Here is an 18,147-nt window from a genome sequence, read left to right as displayed (position 1 = left end):
TTGTGGGCTCTCCTTCCCCATATGTTCTCCTGTCTCTTCTGCTCCTTTGTGTTGCAGGTCAGGGTCACCAAGGAGCTAGCGGAAGCCACAGCGCAGATCACCCAGCTCCAGCTGGAGCTGACCCGTCATCAGAAGCAGGAAATAGATCTCTACTCCCAAATGAATGAAGCCGTGACAGAGTCGGAGAGGCAGAAAGCCCTGGTCAACCAACTGCAGGCACAGCTGGCGGGTAAGGGAAGCTGAGAGGAGGTGCTGAAATAGCAGAAGAGCACAATCCAAGCACATGCAGGGTAGTTTTATCATCCTAGAAATTTTTTTAGCTTACAGGTAGGGAGCCTGTTGTCCTCCAAATATTACTGGCCTTCACCTCTCATGAGCCCCAGCAAGCGTAGCCAGGGATGATGGGCGTTGGAGTCCAGCAACCTCTGGAGGTCCTGCTCCTTAGGGCCTCCTGCAGTGTAGCTGTTAAAAACTCAGACAAACTTCTAATCTCTACAAACTTGACTGATTGTATTTCTATGCTGCTTTTTGTTGACATGAATCTCCAGCTTACAAACATTAACATAATGTAACATAATAGAAAATGGGTTTGTGCAGATTCTGCACCTTCCTTGCCCTGCATGCAAGAGCAGAGCGGTGTAAGAGTGAGAAGAAACATGTGATATGTCTTTAAACGCCATGATCATCACAATTATAACAAATAAAGGCTTGACATATCTCACTTTGCATGTCATTAGTTATCTCATATATTAGTTTCACCTTTTAAGTTGAATTACTGAAATAAATGAACTTTTCCATGATATTCTAATTTTTCAAGTTTCACCTGTATGTCTTTAAAGTTACACGGAGGCCCCATCCCCACTATACAGCGTTATCATGCCACTACAGTCAGTCATGGCTTTCTCCCAAGGAATCCTGGCAAGTGTGGTTCATTCTGGCTGCCAATAGTTGTGTTGAAGTGGAGAGCCCTGCTTAAGCGGCCATTTCCAACATAGATTAACAGCCTGGGAATTGTAGCTGGGGGTGGTGGCAGACTGGGGGGTCCCACCACCTCTCAGCACCCTTAAGAGAATGTTCTCAGTTCCCAGAATGTTTTCTGGGAAGCTGTGTGTTTGACGCACATAGTGCAGATGGCGCTGTACTTAGGCTTAGCTACAGCAGTGGATGGAAACAAGGGCATGCAGTGTAACCGGCTCTGTGCCCCACCTCCACAGAACTTCAGAAATCGTCTGACGACATGAAAAGCAGATACCAGGAGGAGAAGCTGAGTGGGAAGAAGTTGGATGAGAAGGTGGCAGCCCTGGAAGAGGAGCTGGCTGATCTCCGCGTTAAAAAGGAGAATCTGGAGAAGGTAGTGCCCAGGGGTGGCAAAAGTCATCACCCGAGGCCAGAAGTGGCTCCCTGGAAAACTCTCTGACCCTTAGGATTCTCCCAGTGCCACACCCCTCCCCCTCTCCCCCAGCTTTGCACCTTTGACTGTTCTTTGCCTCCCTGGAAGATATAATAATAATAATTATGATGATAATGATGATGAAATAATCTATATCCCGCCCATCTGGCTGGGCTTCTTCTTTCATTCTTAAATGGAGGATTGAAAGGGACAAGTGGGGAAATTAACGTATGTTGCTCCACCTACTTTTACTCCTGGCAGGCGGCCCCCAAGAGGTCAGTCAGTGGAGGCTAGTCTATTAGGCGAACAGGGCACTGCCCTCACCCAGCCACCACTGGCTTGCCTTCTTCCTTACAGCCAATCAGGATGTGGCTCTGCCTGTCATTGGGCTCCTTGCCTTCTGCCCCACCCACCTCAATGGGCAGGAGCCACCTGTCCTTGGGACACCTCTGCTCACTTTGCTGGGTTCTCATGTCTGCGTAGGTCTCTCTGCTTACTGTTTATTACAAGGGCTCCTGAACTGTGGTCTGCAGACCACCACTTAGTTAATGCTGGTTTTCTTCTAGCTTTCCCTGCTTAAAACCACAAGAAGCTCAGAGAACGAGAAGCTGTCACCACAGCAGGAACAGCCAGAGCCTGTGAAAGGCAAGGTCAGTGGGGCTCTCTTAAAACGTCTTGATGGAGGGTTTGTGGTTCTAACGTGTCCCACAGGCTTGTTACACATCTGTGCTGTGAGCCAGTGTGATGCTGTTTAGTAATGCAGAGACTGAACTGCATTACTGTATATAGAGCTTAGCATTAGCTGAAAAAGCAACTCATAAATTACATGTTGTCAAAGGCTGGAGGACCCTGAAAAATTCTATGCAGGCAGCTGGGTGGGATTTTACCTTGTATACAAGCTGTAGTGAGAGAGACTGGACTCCCTATCCATAGTACAGTGTGAAATGTGACTTGCCTAACTGGTCCCAAACCTTTGGAAGGGCACCAGGTTGGCAGAGGCAACAGCAGTTAACAACAGTTTAAAACAGTTTAGGGTCTCACAAATAAGGTATCTCCTAAAAATACACACAGATGTGTTCCTCTCTCTGTTACAATCCCTGAAGTGCTCTTGAAATAAGAAGTGTTAAGGAAAGTGGCGGGGAGCAAGCAGTAGAGAGAAATCTTAGTCACATTCAGCAAAAGCAATGGCAAACCACACTTCTGTAACTTCAATCAGGAGTTGTTACCTGTTAGTCTGAACAGCACAATTCAGTGCCATCCATCTCTTGGCATGTGGATGCTATCCAGATAATGTATGTTCGTTGTAAAATAAATGAAATCATCACCACATTTGGCTGCCCTGAAACTCTTGAAAGCCCACTGTCCTTGCTGGTGTTGCTTCCCTGCCTTCTGACTCTTTGGCATCATCCTGCCCCAGGTGAAGAAGATCATGAACGAGGTCTTCCAGTCTCTGCGGGGCCAGTTCAACTTAGAGGAGTCCTATACCGGCCAGGAGGTCCTGGGTATCGTCCTGAACACCATCAAGGTACAGCCCAGGGCAGATGGATCCTGACACCTGAATAAGATGCAGATTCAGTGAACTGGACTATCATTTCTCTTCCTTTTTGTATGGTTCCAAATGTCATGAGTTTGGGTGCCAGAGTTTTGGGTGCAAGACGCCCATAACTACTGGGTTTAGTAAGTGTTAGAATTTAATCACTGCTTGGAGAGTGAAACTGAAAGTCAGACGCTTAACAGCTGGACTCAGCTTCCTGTGAGAGGAGATCGCTTGAGAGGTGGGCCATTAGAGAACTAATAATGAAGATGGTGATAATAATAATAATAATAATTTTATTTATACCTAGCCACTCTGGGTGGCTTCCAACACATAATATAAAACATAGTCAAACATTAAACATCTTTAAAAAATGGAACACTTCACCAATTTGCAGAGGCCATGCTAACCTCTTTATCAATCCAATTTTAGTATACAGTATGTGCTGCAGACAGAAAAATGGGCCATCAGCAAGACAGACACTCTACCAGCCACCAGATGGGTGAAGCCCCACCCAGAGCTTTGAGATAGTGAGTTTGAAGAGAGTGCCAAAGTTTTGCTTAGGAGGAAGTTTTAGGATTAAAGTTGGCTATGGTGAGATCAAAAGAAAAAAGGCTTTCAGTCTGTTAAATGCAGCAAGCTGGAGAGGCAGGATCAGAGCACAATGCAGACTGACAGTTTGAATTAGAGGTTGCAGCAATGGGAAAACGGGACTATCTTGAACTGTATGCTGGGGGCCCCCTCCATTACAGGCTCAGGTGTAAATAAACTATATATCATTATGACACCACAGTCTACACTGTGCCTCATTTCCAAAGGAAACACAGACTAAGTGCCTAGACCCCTGGAATCTTGCACCGATCAGAGATTGGGATGGTATTTAGCCCCATATTACTAATCATGGGAGCGGCAAAGAGGGTGAAGCCCAGCTCTCTAGAAATAACAGGTTGTATCTAAGGTACTACAAAGTGAAAGTCACTTAGCTGTGCCTGTGTGGCTGAGTAGGGATTCAAACCCTGGTCTCCTGAGTCCTGGCTAGAGACCAACCATTACACAGTACTTTCATCAGGGGCTGCAGTCTTTTTTGTGGCAAATAATCCCCCCTCCCCTCTACTTGTTCCAGACAACAACTCTGCAGCTGCTGGAGAGTCAGGAGGAGCAAAGGGGGAGCAGCAGCACCGAGAAGGAAGGACCAAGTGCTGCACCCCTTTATGGGGATCCCCACAGCAACTCTCTTCGAGAACCAGCACCAGTGGCATCCCCCACACCTTTGGCTAATCTGAAGGAAAGCTCAAGCAGTCCGCCATTCACCGCTCTCGAAGGAGCCCAAGACAGACTGCTTTTTGCAGCTCCTGAGGCTCATTCTTTGGAAGCACCGGTTGAACAAACTCATGCAGCCTCTGCTCAAACTGCAAGGCCGCCTCTCAGGCTCTCCACCAGAATTGAGAAGGAGAGGCCAAGCACTCAGGGTGAAATGGACACAAAAGACACCGCCATTCTGGCACCTCCAAATCCAGCGGCAGATGAGACGGCACCTGCAATGGAGGGGCCCACAAGGGATCCAGAGGGCAAGGAGGAGAGTGGGGCAAGTCAGCACACAGCTGGCCCCACCTCTCAAGCTGCTCTAGCCGACAAGCAGCAGGACTTGGCTGGAGCCTCACAGCCAAGACCAGCATCCAGCCCCATGGAAGCGGATTCCAGGTCTGTGCCAGGGCGGGAGGGGGACGGGTACTATACCCATTATGAGTCTCTTGCCTTTCCGTGCCTTCCCCCCCACCCCCTAATAGCATGGGGTTTAAGGCACATGACCCTGGCTCCCCCTTGTTGGGTGATAACACCGAGGCCTGTTGCCTCCCCCCAACTGCAGCGTCACCTGGGATTCATTCCTCGGGTCTCCCGTCACACTGATGTGGCCCATATCCAGGGACATGAGCACACAGTAAGCAGAGTTCAAAACAGAAGCTCAGCCTTGAGGAGTAACATCTAAGCCTAATTTATTGCAAATTAAATCAAACGTAACAGAACAAAGAAAACATGGCTCCTCTCTCTGTCTTTCTTCCTCGGAGAGAGAGCGGCAAAAAACAAAAGCTATACAGAGCGGAAACAGCATATCTCAACTTCCTCTCACAAGACTCCCACAATCAGTGCTGGAATGTAAACAGACATGTGACATGTAACAATCCCACACACATCTGCAGTACGGGAGGAATGGAATTCTCAACACCCCTCTGCTCCATTCATTGACATCAGTGCTAGCACTCCCCCACTCCCTCATTTAATCCCCACATCAACCCTGTAAGGTAGGCACTACCCAATGAGCTTCAGGACTGAGTAGAGATTTGAACTCTGGTCTCCCAGGGTTCTGGTCCGTTAACCACTGCATCACTCCAGCTCTCCTTTTCCTTCTGTCTTTTTCTCTTGCAGTCTTCTTGAGGACAAGGGTGGTTTCTTCAAAGTTGCCACTCCCAAGCCATCTGCATTGGGAACTCTGTTGGCAGAAGACGACGACGAGGAAGAGGTGGTAAGAGCTTTGAGGGGGTGCAGTGGTGTATGGTGCCATCTGGGACGGCTTAAGGTGGAAGGCATAGGTAAAGGTAAAGGGACCCCTGACCATTAGGTCCAGTCGTGGCCGACTCTGGGGTTGCGGCGCTCATCTCACTTTATTGGCCGAGGGAGCTGGCGTACAGCTTCCGGGTCATGTGGCCAGCATGACTAAGCCGCTTCTGGCAAACCAGAGCAGTACACAGAAACGCCGTTTACTTTCCTGCCAGAGTGGTACCTATTTATCTACTTGCACTTTGACATGCTTTCAAACTGCTAGGTTGGCAGGAGCAGGGACCGAGCAACAGGAGCTCACCCCGTGGTGGGGATTCGAACCGCCGACCTTCTGATTGGCAAGCCCTAGGCGCTGTGGTTTAACCCTATTGAGGCCCTCAATAGGTGTTTGATAAACTAAAGTGATGGTGTTTTGTTACCAGGGCACCACCAATCCTTCCTGTGGCTGTTAGGGGCACTGTATTGTTACGGTTTTGTGGCATGTTCATATTTATGTTTCAAGCATGCTTTCAGTCCAATCAGTCCAATCACTTTATTAGGGTCAATGTTCACTATTCAAAAATAACAATAGCTGGAGCCATAGCCACTGACAGGCAGCAGAGCCAACTACTTCCAGTTTTGTCCTCCCTGCTGAGTCCCATAAGGGGCAACCCTGCGACTTACTAGGAGAAAGCTAGAGCCCACATTCTTGGCTTCCTTCTCCTGCTTGCCTTGCTGATGGTCCTGCTCAGCTGGCCACCTGCTCTGCCAAGCAGCAGTGACCTAACCCTGCCTTTCTTTCTCTCGGTTTCAGAGCCTTAAGGGTCGGCCTCCCCCCACCCCACTCTTTGATGATGATGATGACGACGACGATGACCTGTACCTGCTGGGATGAGCGGCCTGGGAAATGCCATGGCAATACTTTCTTTTCTCAAGAGCTTCAGTGATTGCTGATCTGGGGCTGAGATGGATGGAGCTGGGATTTTTCCTGTGGCCCTCCCCAGATTGCTCATCTGGGCTGAGGTGGCCTTAACTTGTGGTTTTTGAGACTGCTGGCGGGAAGAGGGGTGACTCTCTCTCGGTAGCAAATGTCAATTGGGGACTTTGTCTAACTTCAAAGTCCTGACTGTTTAATTCACTACTGCCAAACACACCTGTACCCTACACACTTTTGACCCAGCTGCTGCTGGGAGTAGCGGTGGGTATCACCTTGAACAGCTCCTCTCTGTGGAAACCAAACTTAACCTATTGCCATAGCTCACCTCCAGTTCTGAACCTTGGCAAAACCAGATCTTGAAGAAAATAATAATAAAGTGCAATTAAAATAAATTAACCCTGTTGTCTCAGCTCTTTCAGTTTAGCAAGGCAAGAAGGGGAGGGGTATTTGTGTGATTATATATGCCAAAAACCGACTCACCATTTATAGGGCACCTTAAGTGCTTCACATACATACACCTGATATGGTAAGAATTAACCCCAGTCCTGTGAGGGAGGCCAGTATTAGTAATCTCTTCGTATTTCAGGTTGGGAGGCTGAAACAGAGAGTGGCTTGCCCAAAGGTTGAATGATATGCAGAAGGTGATACCTTGGTCCTCATCTCTGATACAAAACTACAAAGTATATACAAAAGTATCAAATGTGGTGACAGTAATAATAATGCAGCAAAACACCACCACCACAAACTGGCTTATAAGTATAAAACCAAATTTACTAGAATAATCTCTAGAATAGAGCTAGACTTGTAACCATTCAAGCAACAAACATACTAAGGTGCCATGTGCAAAACAAAGCCTGGAGATACTGTAAACATGGAGTGTATAAATGTACAACTGTATCTTAACAAGTTGCATGTGCAATAAACATTCTACAAACTGGATAAATGAACTGTTCAACAAGTAGCATAAGTCCAATCACAGAATGGCAACCCTGTGCCGCCACAATGGCAAGGGTAGCACACTGGAGAACATGAAAAGGTTTTTCAAAGCTGTTCTTCAAAGATTGAACTGGATGAGATGTTCTTCAATAGGTCTTGAGTTGGAAACACAAAGCCGTTTGCATGGATCAATCACAGGAAGGCAAATCAAAGCCACCACCCTGGTGAGAATAACGCAAGTGGGCAAAAGGAGACCTGTTCTCCGGATATATTACAGGTTTCGCTACATGCTTCATCAGTCCGAAAGGGCAGTCATAGAAAACGGTTTGCTCAGGATAAAGAAAGTAGTCACAGGCACAGCATGTTGTGAAATGTCTCACTCTTCCCCAGTTCCAGTTTACTGTGATTGGGCATGCTCCACTGATGCAGAGCACTTTCCCTCGACCAACCACTGAGCGCACCACGCCGGAAGTCTCATATATAAAAACATAAAACATTACTTTTTTAAAAACTTCCCTATACAGGATTGCCTTCAGATGGCTCAGGGGACGGATAACTCCATACCCTCCAACCTTTCTCCATTGAAAATAGGGACATCCTAAGGAAAAATTGGGACACTCCAAGATCAAATCATAAACCAGGATGGCATCTTTAAATCAGGAACATCCCTGGTAAATATGGACACTTGGAGGGTCTGCAACCAGTGCCATTTTTCTAGAAAGATATGTGCCAGAATTCACCGTGAACACCTCCCTCATTGTCTTAGAATGGCAATGGTACCCAGAGCTAGTGCTGTGCACTCTGGGGCAAGGCTAGCTGGCCGTGGGGGTGGGGCTAGCCACCTGCAGGGACAAGGTGTCCCCAGGGAGGTGTGGCGAGCGTCCCAGGGAGTCATGGCGAGTGTCCCAGGGAAGCGGCGGAGTGATGTTCCCCCACAGGGATGACACCCAGGGCAGCCCGCACCCACATACCCCTTCCTCTGCCAGTGATAGCGCCCACCTGAGATGTGCTAGAACTGAGTTCCAGCAAGTTCCAGCTGAAAAAAGCCCTGCTTCCAACATTATAATTATCGTACCAAAGAGCTTCATAGCTTCTCTCTATTTCACACACTCCACCTGTCACACACTCCAAACTTACATAACAGCAAAGGCTATTCACCAGGGTTGCCAGTTCAGACCCTTCCATTTCAGGTGTAACAGGGAGTCCTTGGAGCACCCCACAATCACCTAACCTTGATTCCCATAGGTTCAGGTTGAGCGTCACAAGCAAGAGACTTTAGCCAGGTGATAGAAACAAAACAGCAGCTAGTAGGCCTGATCTTTCTTGTTGCAACAAGACTTCCCACTGCCACAAAGACAAAGCAGCCAGAAGCCCCCATCAATGGTTACATCCGTATTTTAAAGTTTCCCATAATACATCTCAGGATGCATCATCGAGACATCATAGATCCGTCACAGAAAAGATGTGGTCTTGGGTAGAACCTGAGATCCAGGCATACCCCTGTCACGCAAATATAGTCTTTGACACTTACTCCCATCCCAGTACAAGGAAAGTATTTACAGCTCCTTGGTCCCTGAGTCAAATCAAATACACCCCTCTGTCTTGTCCGGCTTCATCCCGCTATAGGATGGATAGGCATTGTGATTGAGGTGGTTGGATATCACTGGCCATGACTCCTTGGGAAGGCCCTGCAGATGTGTCTGTACATCTCAGGGATTATGGTGGGCTCACTCACCCCTCCCCTTATACCTCCCTTCCATGGGTCCTAAATGCCATTGGAACGGAGAAGATAGATACAATGAGTGATTTCCTATGAATTTCTAAAGTTTTCCCATTGAGCCAGTGCATAAATACATTTATCAGTGAATCGCTCCCAAACCCTTCTTTCCTGCTCCCAAGAGCTGGGACTCATGATTTTACAGCTTTTAAATGGAATTATGTATTGACAAGACACTGCCTTTTTCTGCCATCTATTAATTCCAACTCTGGGGAGTCCAACTCTCCCTCCCACGCCACCCCCACTTTTTCAATGTCATGCTGGAAGAATATGTTGACCTGACTGATATGTTGGGAAATGGTTTGCCCATTTGCCTTCTATGCAATTGGACAGCTCTCCATCCATAATACCAAACTTGGCATGAGAGTTCCCATGGTGGGGCGGCAGACCTTATTGCTGTTTGTATGTTGGGTGCCATTTTGGATCAAGATGGCAGACTGAAATTTCAGTTTGGCATGACTTTGCTCGTTTTGTGGCATATATTCAGCCACAAGTAGAGATATGATTGCTAGATTCAGCTCAGGAGTGCTCAAGGTGTGTGTGGGGGGGTCTTCATTGATGTTTGGATGTTGGGTGCCATTGTGAATCCTGGACAGTACCTGTGTCTGTGATATTAGTGTGGGGGGTGTTAGAGGAGAGGTGGAGGACACACCATGCTCCTTCTGTGGTAGTTTGTTCTCAGCGAGCCAGCCAGCAAGAAATCATATGGATTAAGAGAAGTTAACTCTTTATTAGAAGAAAAAAAGGCCTGTTTGCTTGCTTCCTTCATCAGGGCAAGGAGTCAGATGTGCTCTTGTGAGGGAGGTCTGAGGCCTTCTTTTGACATTAGAGCCGCTGAGGGATAAAAATAATTACGCTCTCCGCAGTCCCAAACATGGTTAGAAGCCTACAGCTTGCTTTAGTTCTGCACTTGCCGGGTGTGGACAGAGAGCCAAAACAAACCTCTTGTCTTACCTTTCTGGCTCTGAGCTGGAGGAAGATGATGCAGGTGCAGAGATAAGGAAAGATACCACACCCTTGCATCTTTGTCCTTCATCTTACACCATCTTCCAGTGCTGCAGCAGGCTCTTTGTAGCAAGGGCATGTTCTGGTGACCACAAATTTTGAATTGGCTACCCAGGTTACACAAGCTTTACAAGCTCGTTATAAGACATTGTAGAAAAATCAGCAGTGCTTCTGTTCACTGATTCCTGGAACTTTCTTGAAATGTAGGCCTCAGTTGCAAACATTACTGGAGCAATGTGTGGGAATGAAAGGCACACATCACTTGTTCAGTGCAATAATTAACCTCAAGAGATGATCCCAGAGTTGGATTATTTTCTATGACATTTCATGGGTGTTTAGAGTAAAATGCATCACCAAACCTCTTAAATCCCACATTATTGGCTACACCAGCTCAGTTTCCTCTTCAGCTATTTGTCCGATCTAACCAACATCTATTAGGATTTGAATGAGTACAAAGAATTTGAATCTGCTGTTTCTGCTCCACATCCCCACAAAAACGGACTGGCAAGCAAAAATGATAGAAGATCTACAACTTGCCAGAACAACAGGGAGAATAAGAGGAAATTCAATACCAAAAGTTAATCAAAATCGGATAACATTTAAGGAAGATCTTTAAATTTCGTGACGACGTTAATCTCCTGACAGACCTGGAATGAATCTTGGAATATGGAGAATGTACATAGTAAAAGTTCATGGATATAAAGCGAGAACGCTAAATAAGAAGAAAGAAATGTGTCTTGCCAAAGTGTAAATAGCACAATGAGAAGAATCGGAAGTTAGCTACCTGCGCCTTCCTCGCCTTCTCCTCCTTCCCTCCATCTCCTCAGACGCGTCCCTTCTTCGCCCGGCGAGCGGAGGCGCCACCTCATTGGCCAGCCTCGAGCGAGCGTCACCCGCCCTCCCGCCTCCCTCTCCCAGAAACCAGCTTCCCATTGGTCCAGCCGTGTCCCCCTCCCTTTCCGTCAAACTTAAAGAGTCCCGCCGCCAAAATCGCGGCAGCGGCAGCAGCTGATCGCTCGTGTCGCCCGGGACGCGTTTCTTCCCTCCGCGTGGAAGTTTGCCCCGTTTGGGGACCGCGAATGCCGCCGGCCGCTTTGGTTTGCTAGTTTTGCTTCCGCAGCCCAGCGCTTGCGCCATGGCCGAGAAGTTGCAGCCGCGCACTTTGCGGTTCTCGCCTCCCGGCTTGGGCTTCGCCGAGGGGCGCGGGGAGCGAGGGGCCGTCAGGATGTTGGGGGACATGGATGAAGAAGACGACGCCTTCCAGCTTCCGACGGGAGGGTGAGAATGCGGCGCCTCTCTGCGTGGGGGGAGATGCGGGGTGTGCGGGTGTCTGGGGGTCCGCGTGAGGGGGCGGGGCTGTGTGAGGGGACCAGAGCTGTATGTGGGGCTGCGGCTTCATGTGGGGTTGGGGCAGCATGTGGGGCTGTGACAGCATGTGGGGCTGGGGTTGCATGTGGGCCTTGGGGCTGCATGTGGGGCTGGGGCTGCATGTGGGGCTGGGGTTGCATGTGGGACTTGGGGCTACATGTGGGGCTGGGACCGTATGTGGTTCTGGGGCTGTATGTGGGGCTGGGGCTGCATGTGAGGCTTGGGGCTGCATGTGGGCTGGGGTGGGTTTGGGGCTGCGGCTGTGTGTGGTTCTGGGGCTGCATGGGGTTCTGGGGCTGCATGGGGTTCTAGAGCTATATGTGGGGCTATATGTGGGGCTGGGGCAGTATGTGGTTCTAGAGTTGCGTGGGGTTCTGGGGTTGTATGTGGGGCTGGGGCAGTATGTGGTTCTGGGGCTGCATGTGGGACTAGAGCTGTATGTGGTTCTGGGGCTGTATGTGGGGCTAGGGCACTATGTGGTTCTGGGGCTGCATGTGGGGCTGGGGTGGGTGGTGGGCTAGGACTGTATGTGGTTCTGGGGTTGCATGTGGTTCTGGTGTTGTATGTGGGGCTGGGGCAGTATGTGGTTCTGGGGCTGCATGTGGGGCTGGGGTGGGTGGTGGGCTAGGACTGTATGTGGTTCTGGGGCTGCATGTGGGACTAGAGCTGTATGTGGTTCTGGGGCTGTATGTGGGGCTAGGGCAGTATGTGGTTCTGGGGCTGCATGTGGGGCTGGGGTGGGTGGTGGGCTAGGACTGTATGTGGGGCTGGGGCTGCATGTAGGACTAGAGCTGTATGTGGGGCTAGGGCAGTATGTGGTTCTGGGGCTGTATGTGGGGCTGCGGCTGCATGTGGGGCTGGTGTGGGGGGTGCAGGCTTGCGAAGGGTGATTCCGAGCACATGCAGAGGGCTTTGTCTGCAAATATGTGCAGTTAGGCGCTACAATCCAGAAGCCCAAAGGAACCCCACACCTTTTGTAGAGTGAGGGAATACATTATGTTTTAGTAGTGGTTTGGGACTAGGAAGTTCGGCCCAAGGGTTAATGGGGAAAGGAGGATTATTCTTAAAATGCAAGACTTATTGGGGAGTAGACTCCACTGAATTCAACTGAACTTCCCCATGAATGTACATAGGGGTTGATTTGCATACAAGTGCCTGTTGCCTGTGCTGTGGTAAAATATTTTCCCTTGCTGTGGGTAAAACCTCAGCGCCTAGGACTTGCCGATCGCACGGTCAGTGGTTCGAATCCCCGCGGCGGGGTGAGCTCCCGTCGTTCGGTCCCAGCTCCTGCTCACCTAGCAGTTCGAAAGCACCCTTAAGTGCAAGTAGATAAATAGGTACCACTTTATAGCGCGAAGGTAAACGGTGTTTCCGAGTGCTGCACTGGTGCCGGTTCGCCAGAGCAGCTTCGTCACGCTGGCCACGTGACCCGGAAGTGTCTGCGGACAGCGTTGGCTCCCAGCCTCTAGAGTGAGATGAGCGCACAACCCTAGAGCCTGTCAAGACTGGCCTGTACGGGCAGGGGTACCTTTACCTTAATTCTAGCTTTCTGTTTCCACTTCTTCTGTGCTGATGTTACACTAAGAGAGAGTCACAAAGTGAGCTTCATCTCTAAGTGAGGATCTAAACCCTGATCTCCCAGGTCACAATTTGGCATTCTAACTCCTGCCCTAAAGTGGGTGCCAGTAACTGGACTGATTGGAGGTGTTTTGTGGTCTTAGATTTCTTCTACAAAAGGGACACTAAGAAAGATTTCTAGTGCCCTTTACACTGTGACATTTCAGGTGTTCAAAATAAGGGCACTGCACTGTTGCTTTTGGCAACACTGGCAGTGAGCAAAGGTCAGAATAACAAAAAGTCACCCGAAATGGACAGTGGGAGTTGTATTTCAGAAATTTATGGAGAACTGCACATGCCCCCCCAATATTCAAAATATAGTCCGGCCCCCCACAAGGTTTGGGGGACCATGGACTGCCCCCCCCCCACTTAAAAAGTTTGCTGACCCCTGATCTATGTCATCCCAGAATGTCACTCTCCCCAGAAGGAAAAGCCAAGCTCACAATCTCTTTTCCGCTTGCTTCTTTTGGGAGCCCCTCAAACATGCCTGTTGCCACTTGTGGTTTTTCTCTAGCTGGAATCCTAGAAGAACTGCTTAGGGATGATACGGGATAGATTTTCGTATCTCTCTTGAATCAGTTCTAAAACCCTTTTAGTACTAGATTCTGGCTCCTGTAACGTCAATACTAAATCATCTGCAAATGCTCTCAGTTTGTACTGTTTGGCTCCGACCTGTATACCTTTAACCAACTGGTCCCTTCTAATCATGTTCAGCAAAACCTCCAGAACCGATATAAAAAGCAAGAGGAAAAAATACGAGAGACATTACACATACTTCTGTAAAACAAGCAAATCTTTAATTTAAAAAATAATGATAAGGGAAGCCCAGGTCAAGCAGCAAGTGAGCGGGCATTGGAAGTGTGGTACTCAAAACGAAAATGCCCCCCCCCCCCAACGAAGTACATTCAGATTCCAAAAAAAGTTTGAAAACCTGAACACTTATTTCCGGGTTTGAAGCGTTCGGGTTACAAGTAGTTTGTGAACTAAGCTGTTAAAAAACCAAGGTACCACTGTACTAGGTTCTATAAAAGCTTGGGTGCAATAATTGGGCAACGGCCTTTTCAGTTTTAGGGACTTTGTAGTTTAGACAAAAAGCAATTCAGAGATAATAGGATAGAAGTTTATCAAATTAGGCATGGCATGGAGAAAGTGGATAGGGAACAGTTTCCCTCCCTCTTGTGAACATCCGATGAAGCTGAATGTTAGAAGACCTTCAGGAAAGGCAAAAGAAAGTACTTTCTCACACCATGCACAGTTAAACTACAGAACTCTCCTGCAGAAGGCAGGAATGGCCACCAACTTGGGTGACTTTAAAAGAGGATTAGAAAAATTCAGGGAGGAGAAGGCTAGCAATGTTTAGTCACCATGGCTGTGCTCACCCAGTTGGTGGCAGCAGGGCTTCTGAACACGGGAGGGGAGAGGCCTCTTGTGCTTGGGTTCTGTTGGCTACTGTAAGAACAGAATGCTGGGCTCGCTGGGCCTTTGGCCAGATCCTGCAGCTTTCCTTTTGTTCTTAAGAGAGGTTATAGAAACTTGATAGGAAAAAGAAGGGATTGTCTCCAACTAAGTTCTGCTTAGAGAAGACTCACAATGTGTCTACTCCTTTAGGTAAAGGGGCCCCTGACCATAGGTCCAGTCGTGACCGACTCTGGGGTGCAGCGCTCATCTCGCTTTATTGGCTGAGGGAGCTGGCGTACAGGTTCCGGGTCATGTGGCCAGCATCCTAATCACTGACAGGATTCTAGTTTTTGAATTCATTACCCTCTGGTCTTTGGGGAAGGCTCCAACAAAATCGCCAACCTGCAGTGAAACATGAGCATCTGTGAATGAAGTGAAGGGTTACTTTTCTCTCTGCCCAGGACCAGGCTGGCCTCTCTCTTTGGACAGGATCAGACAGCTACAGAATCTGGAAATGTGCTCTTCCAATACAGGCCATCCAAGCGGGCCAAAATTAGTCATCCAGCTACCGGTAAGTAAACTGTTCACAATGCCTAGGAACATAAGATGAGCCCTTGTGGACCAGGCCAGTGGCCCATCTAGTCCAACCTTTGGTTCTGAAGCCCCACAGAATCAACTGGGTTGCTCTGTGGCAACTCCCAAGTACTGCTGGGGAGAGACCCCTGACTTGGGGCCCCCGAAAGGTGCTGGTGGTCTGTATTCACCACACTGAGGTAGATGAACACAGTGGTTTGACGCCATACAAGGCAACTTCCTGTTTTTCATTAATCTGAACAACTGGCTTGGTCCCAAGACAAGGGAGCTAACTTAGCATGATGTTTGCAAGCAATGCTCTGTTTGCAACAGAGCACTTACCCTTCTCATGTGCTGCTCTAGCTGCAGGTCTGTCTACCCAGAAGCATCCTCCTGCAGCTGCTGCTGCTGCTGCACCTACTGCTCCTCCTGTGCCCACTGCAGCAGTGCGGTCAGTTTTCTTCGCTACAGTTGTTCATGCAAATTTGTTGTGAGTACTACAGTAGAGGGGATGAGCTGCAGTGTGTTCTTGCTACCCAGGTCCTGTGCTCACATCTTTTGCAATCAACTCTCTATCTTGCCTGGCTTCTTCGGAAAGAGGTGCAGCTGAACAACAGTGGGGGGTGGTCGATTAGGGCGAATGGGGCACTGCCAACTCAACCTCAGCCTGCCCCCACCTGCCTGTTGTTGTTTTTTTACTTCCAGCCAATCAGGCTGTGGATATCATTGACTCTGGCTCAATGTGCTGTTGATTTCCTTGCCTTATGCCACACCAGTGAAAGCAGGTCCAGTAGGAAGGTACCCCCTCATTCTGCCCTCAGCTGCCTCCCACCTACCTGCCTTCTTACATCCAACCGATCCAGAGGGCAGGAATGCCTGTCAGCTTCCTCTTCCCCCTCAGCCTCCATGCTGCCATGGTAGAACACAGCAAGGAGGAGGATGGGGACAGCCCTAGACTTAGCTGGTCCTTCTTGTCATTGGCTCTGGTGCCACCTAGAGTTGGGCTCCCTGCATTCACCCCAATGAGGCACCAGCCAACACTGAACTGAACTGAGGGTAGAGACCTCCTGGGATGGGGAGCTTGTGGGCTGATAAAATGTTGCTGGAGTGCTACCGCTCACCCCCCACATCACCCCTCACTGTTGGCCAGATGGCCTGGGCTGATGGGAGTCAAACAACCCCTGGGAAGTCTTTGTAAAGAGCTGCTTAATATAACCCATGGGGTTGGCATGGTGGCAACAATTGTGGGAAGCTAAGAGGTGTTCTCTTCTCACTCCAGTACCAATGGGAAATATGTGAAACATGGCAAGTATGGAGCAGCTGTAGTGGGCAGCAATGCAACCAAGGAGGTAAGAGGAGGAGGTGTGGTGTCTTGAAGTAGCCTGGCTTTCTGCCAACCTGCTGTCCTCCAGATGTTTGAGACTACAGTTGCTGTTGGTCCTAAACATCTGGAGGATACCGGATTGATGTAGGTTGGGCTGAGGAAATGCTTCCCTTTCTCTGAATGCTGGTTTCTGATGGTGTCTTACTCTGGAAAAAGCAAAGGTGCTGTTTTGGCTCCTGTCTCGTTCTGTCTAATCAGCTCACAAGGGTTATAGCTCCCATTTTTCTTATTCTGACCTCACTTCTCTACAAAAAGTATTCGCACCAGGGAAGGGGCTGTCGCTCAGTAACACAGCATCCACTTTGCAGACAGAAGCTCCCAAATCCAATCGCTAGTTCCTCTGGGTAGGGCTGGGGACACTGCTGCCGGTCAGAGTAGGCAGTCCTGAGCTAGAGAGACCAGTGGTTTGATTCAGTCCAAGGCAGCTCCCTGTGCTCTTATTTAACTAGAACCATGTGGACTAGCATCTCGACAAAAGAAGGGCCGAGGGGGTATTGTGTGCGGAGTGGATAGAGGGAGGTGAGACGGTAACTTTGTCGTGGCTTGAAAAACCAATAAACGTCCCCCACCACTCAAAAAAGGAAGAGGGTTTCAGCAGCTTATGTTGGAAAAGGGATTCAGTTTTTCCAGCCCCTGTCCTTTTCAGCCCAGTCAGCCAGCTCTTCAGTGGTTTGTTCTACCCCACTTTGCTATGAAAGGATTCACAGGTGTTTTACAATCAGCAGATAAAATATGTCAGGAAACATGTGTGTTTATTCCAGTAAGACTCTGGTATGATTGCCTTGTCCCACTCTGCTGTTGCAGGTGAGGGTGGTGGGGACAGGATAAAACACTGGGCTGTCATTCTCATTTAGCTAATTGGCCGGAAAAGGACAGATCTCACCCCTTGGTTTCTCCAGGTGTACGGATCCTTTGGTCCTCCAGATCTCGCTGAACGACAGCTCCCATCACCCCTCTCCACTGGCCATGCTGGCAAGAGCCAATGGGTGTTGAAGCTCAGCACCAAAGGCTCCCCACGCCCGCTCCATTGTAACGAAGGCACTCCACATGTAACTAAGCCAGGCACCTGCAACCAAAGCAATTCCTACGATGAACACCTCTGATGCATTTGTATGTTAATGTGTCATTTGGCTGTTGGGGTGCTGTGGAAATGCTACCTGGTATAAGAAGAGCTCCAGGTGCTTTTCAAAACAGCCAGCCCCGTAATTTTTGATTCCTCACTTTTGCTCTTGTTTTCTTCTGTCCTTCCATCTCTTGTGGAATCCAGTACAGAGTGCTTCTTTACATCAGCAAGCAGCAGCAGATTGCGACCGCCAGGATTGATGCCTGGTTTGTATTCACGGTAAGCTTTGGTGTTAAGACCTGCAAGGACCATGGCATAGGCTGAGGTTACACAATGCAACACATTTTGCTGAAGCTAAGGAGGTGTGGAGCTGGTTCGCTCCTGTACAGCAGACCTTCTAGGAACCCTGTGGGGCTGCCTTGAGATCTCTCATGTAGTAACAGAAATCACTCTGCATAAGCCAGGTTTTGTGCATCCAGAATGTCAGCAAAAATAATTGATGCAAAAAAATCCCGGAAACCTAATGGTCTGCCTTTTTGCTTATTTTTTGCATTTCTATGCCTCCTTTTTCTCAAGGTGGCATGTGTGGTTCTCTTTTTGCCTCATTTAATCCCCACAAACACCCTGTGG

The 18,147-nt window shown here is 48.8% G+C and overlaps 3 protein-coding genes across 12 annotated transcripts in view; 2 read left to right on the top strand and 1 right to left on the bottom strand.

The window, feature by feature from the left end:
- Window positions 1-6,788, top strand: part of LOC310836289 (FK506-binding protein 15-like) — a 31,954-nt gene extending 25,166 nt beyond the window's left edge. For 7 of the 9 annotated variants that reach the window (XM_083721367.1, XM_083721366.1, XM_083721365.1 and 4 more), the window contains 7 exons: window positions 58-229; window positions 1,215-1,351; window positions 1,957-2,040; window positions 2,808-2,915; window positions 4,048-4,625; window positions 5,349-5,445; window positions 6,274-6,788. In XM_083721367.1, coding sequence (XP_083577493.1) covers window positions 58-229; window positions 1,215-1,351; window positions 1,957-2,040; window positions 2,808-2,915; window positions 4,048-4,625; window positions 5,349-5,445; window positions 6,274-6,354 — 1,257 coding nt within the window. In that variant the 3' untranslated portion in view covers window positions 6,355-6,788. The remainder of the gene's footprint in view (window positions 1-57; window positions 230-1,214; window positions 1,352-1,956; window positions 2,041-2,807; window positions 2,916-4,047; window positions 4,626-5,348; window positions 5,446-6,273) is intronic. The other 2 variants (XM_083721364.1, XM_083721363.1) reach the window with 1 other exon arrangement.
- The window catches only part of SLC31A1 (solute carrier family 31 member 1), a 66,269-nt gene extending 55,317 nt beyond the window's left edge, over window positions 1-10,952 (bottom strand). Inside the window, exon 1 of one of the 2 annotated variants that reach the window (XM_083721443.1) lies at window positions 10,899-10,952. Coding sequence is in view for 1 of the 2 variants with exons in the window: in XM_083721442.1 (XP_083577568.1) it covers window positions 10,899-10,933 (35 nt within the window). In the remaining variant the exon portion in view is untranslated. The remainder of the gene's footprint in view (window positions 1-10,898) is intronic. The other variant, XM_083721442.1, reaches the window with a different exon arrangement.
- A 149-nt stretch (window positions 10,953-11,101) lies between these two features.
- Window positions 11,102-18,147, top strand: part of LOC310837129 (FK506-binding protein 15-like) — a gene marked incomplete at its 3' end in the record, with an annotated part of 74,880 nt that continues 67,834 nt past the window's right edge. Inside the window, exons 1-5 of the mRNA XM_083723197.1 lie at window positions 11,102-11,392; window positions 14,959-15,068; window positions 15,434-15,560; window positions 16,350-16,419; window positions 17,722-17,796. Of these exons, the coding sequence (XP_083579323.1) occupies window positions 11,250-11,392; window positions 14,959-15,068; window positions 15,434-15,560; window positions 16,350-16,419; window positions 17,722-17,796 (525 nt within the window). The 5' untranslated portion in view covers window positions 11,102-11,249. The remainder of the gene's footprint in view (window positions 11,393-14,958; window positions 15,069-15,433; window positions 15,561-16,349; window positions 16,420-17,721; window positions 17,797-18,147) is intronic.

Source organism: Podarcis gaigeae, assembly GCF_964106915.1.
Source record: "Podarcis gaigeae genome assembly, chromosome: Z".
NCBI classification, from domain to species: domain Eukaryota; kingdom Metazoa; phylum Chordata; class Lepidosauria; order Squamata; family Lacertidae; genus Podarcis; species Podarcis gaigeae.
The sequence above is the reverse complement of the archived record's forward strand: the minus strand, read 5'-3'. Positions and strand labels throughout refer to the sequence as shown.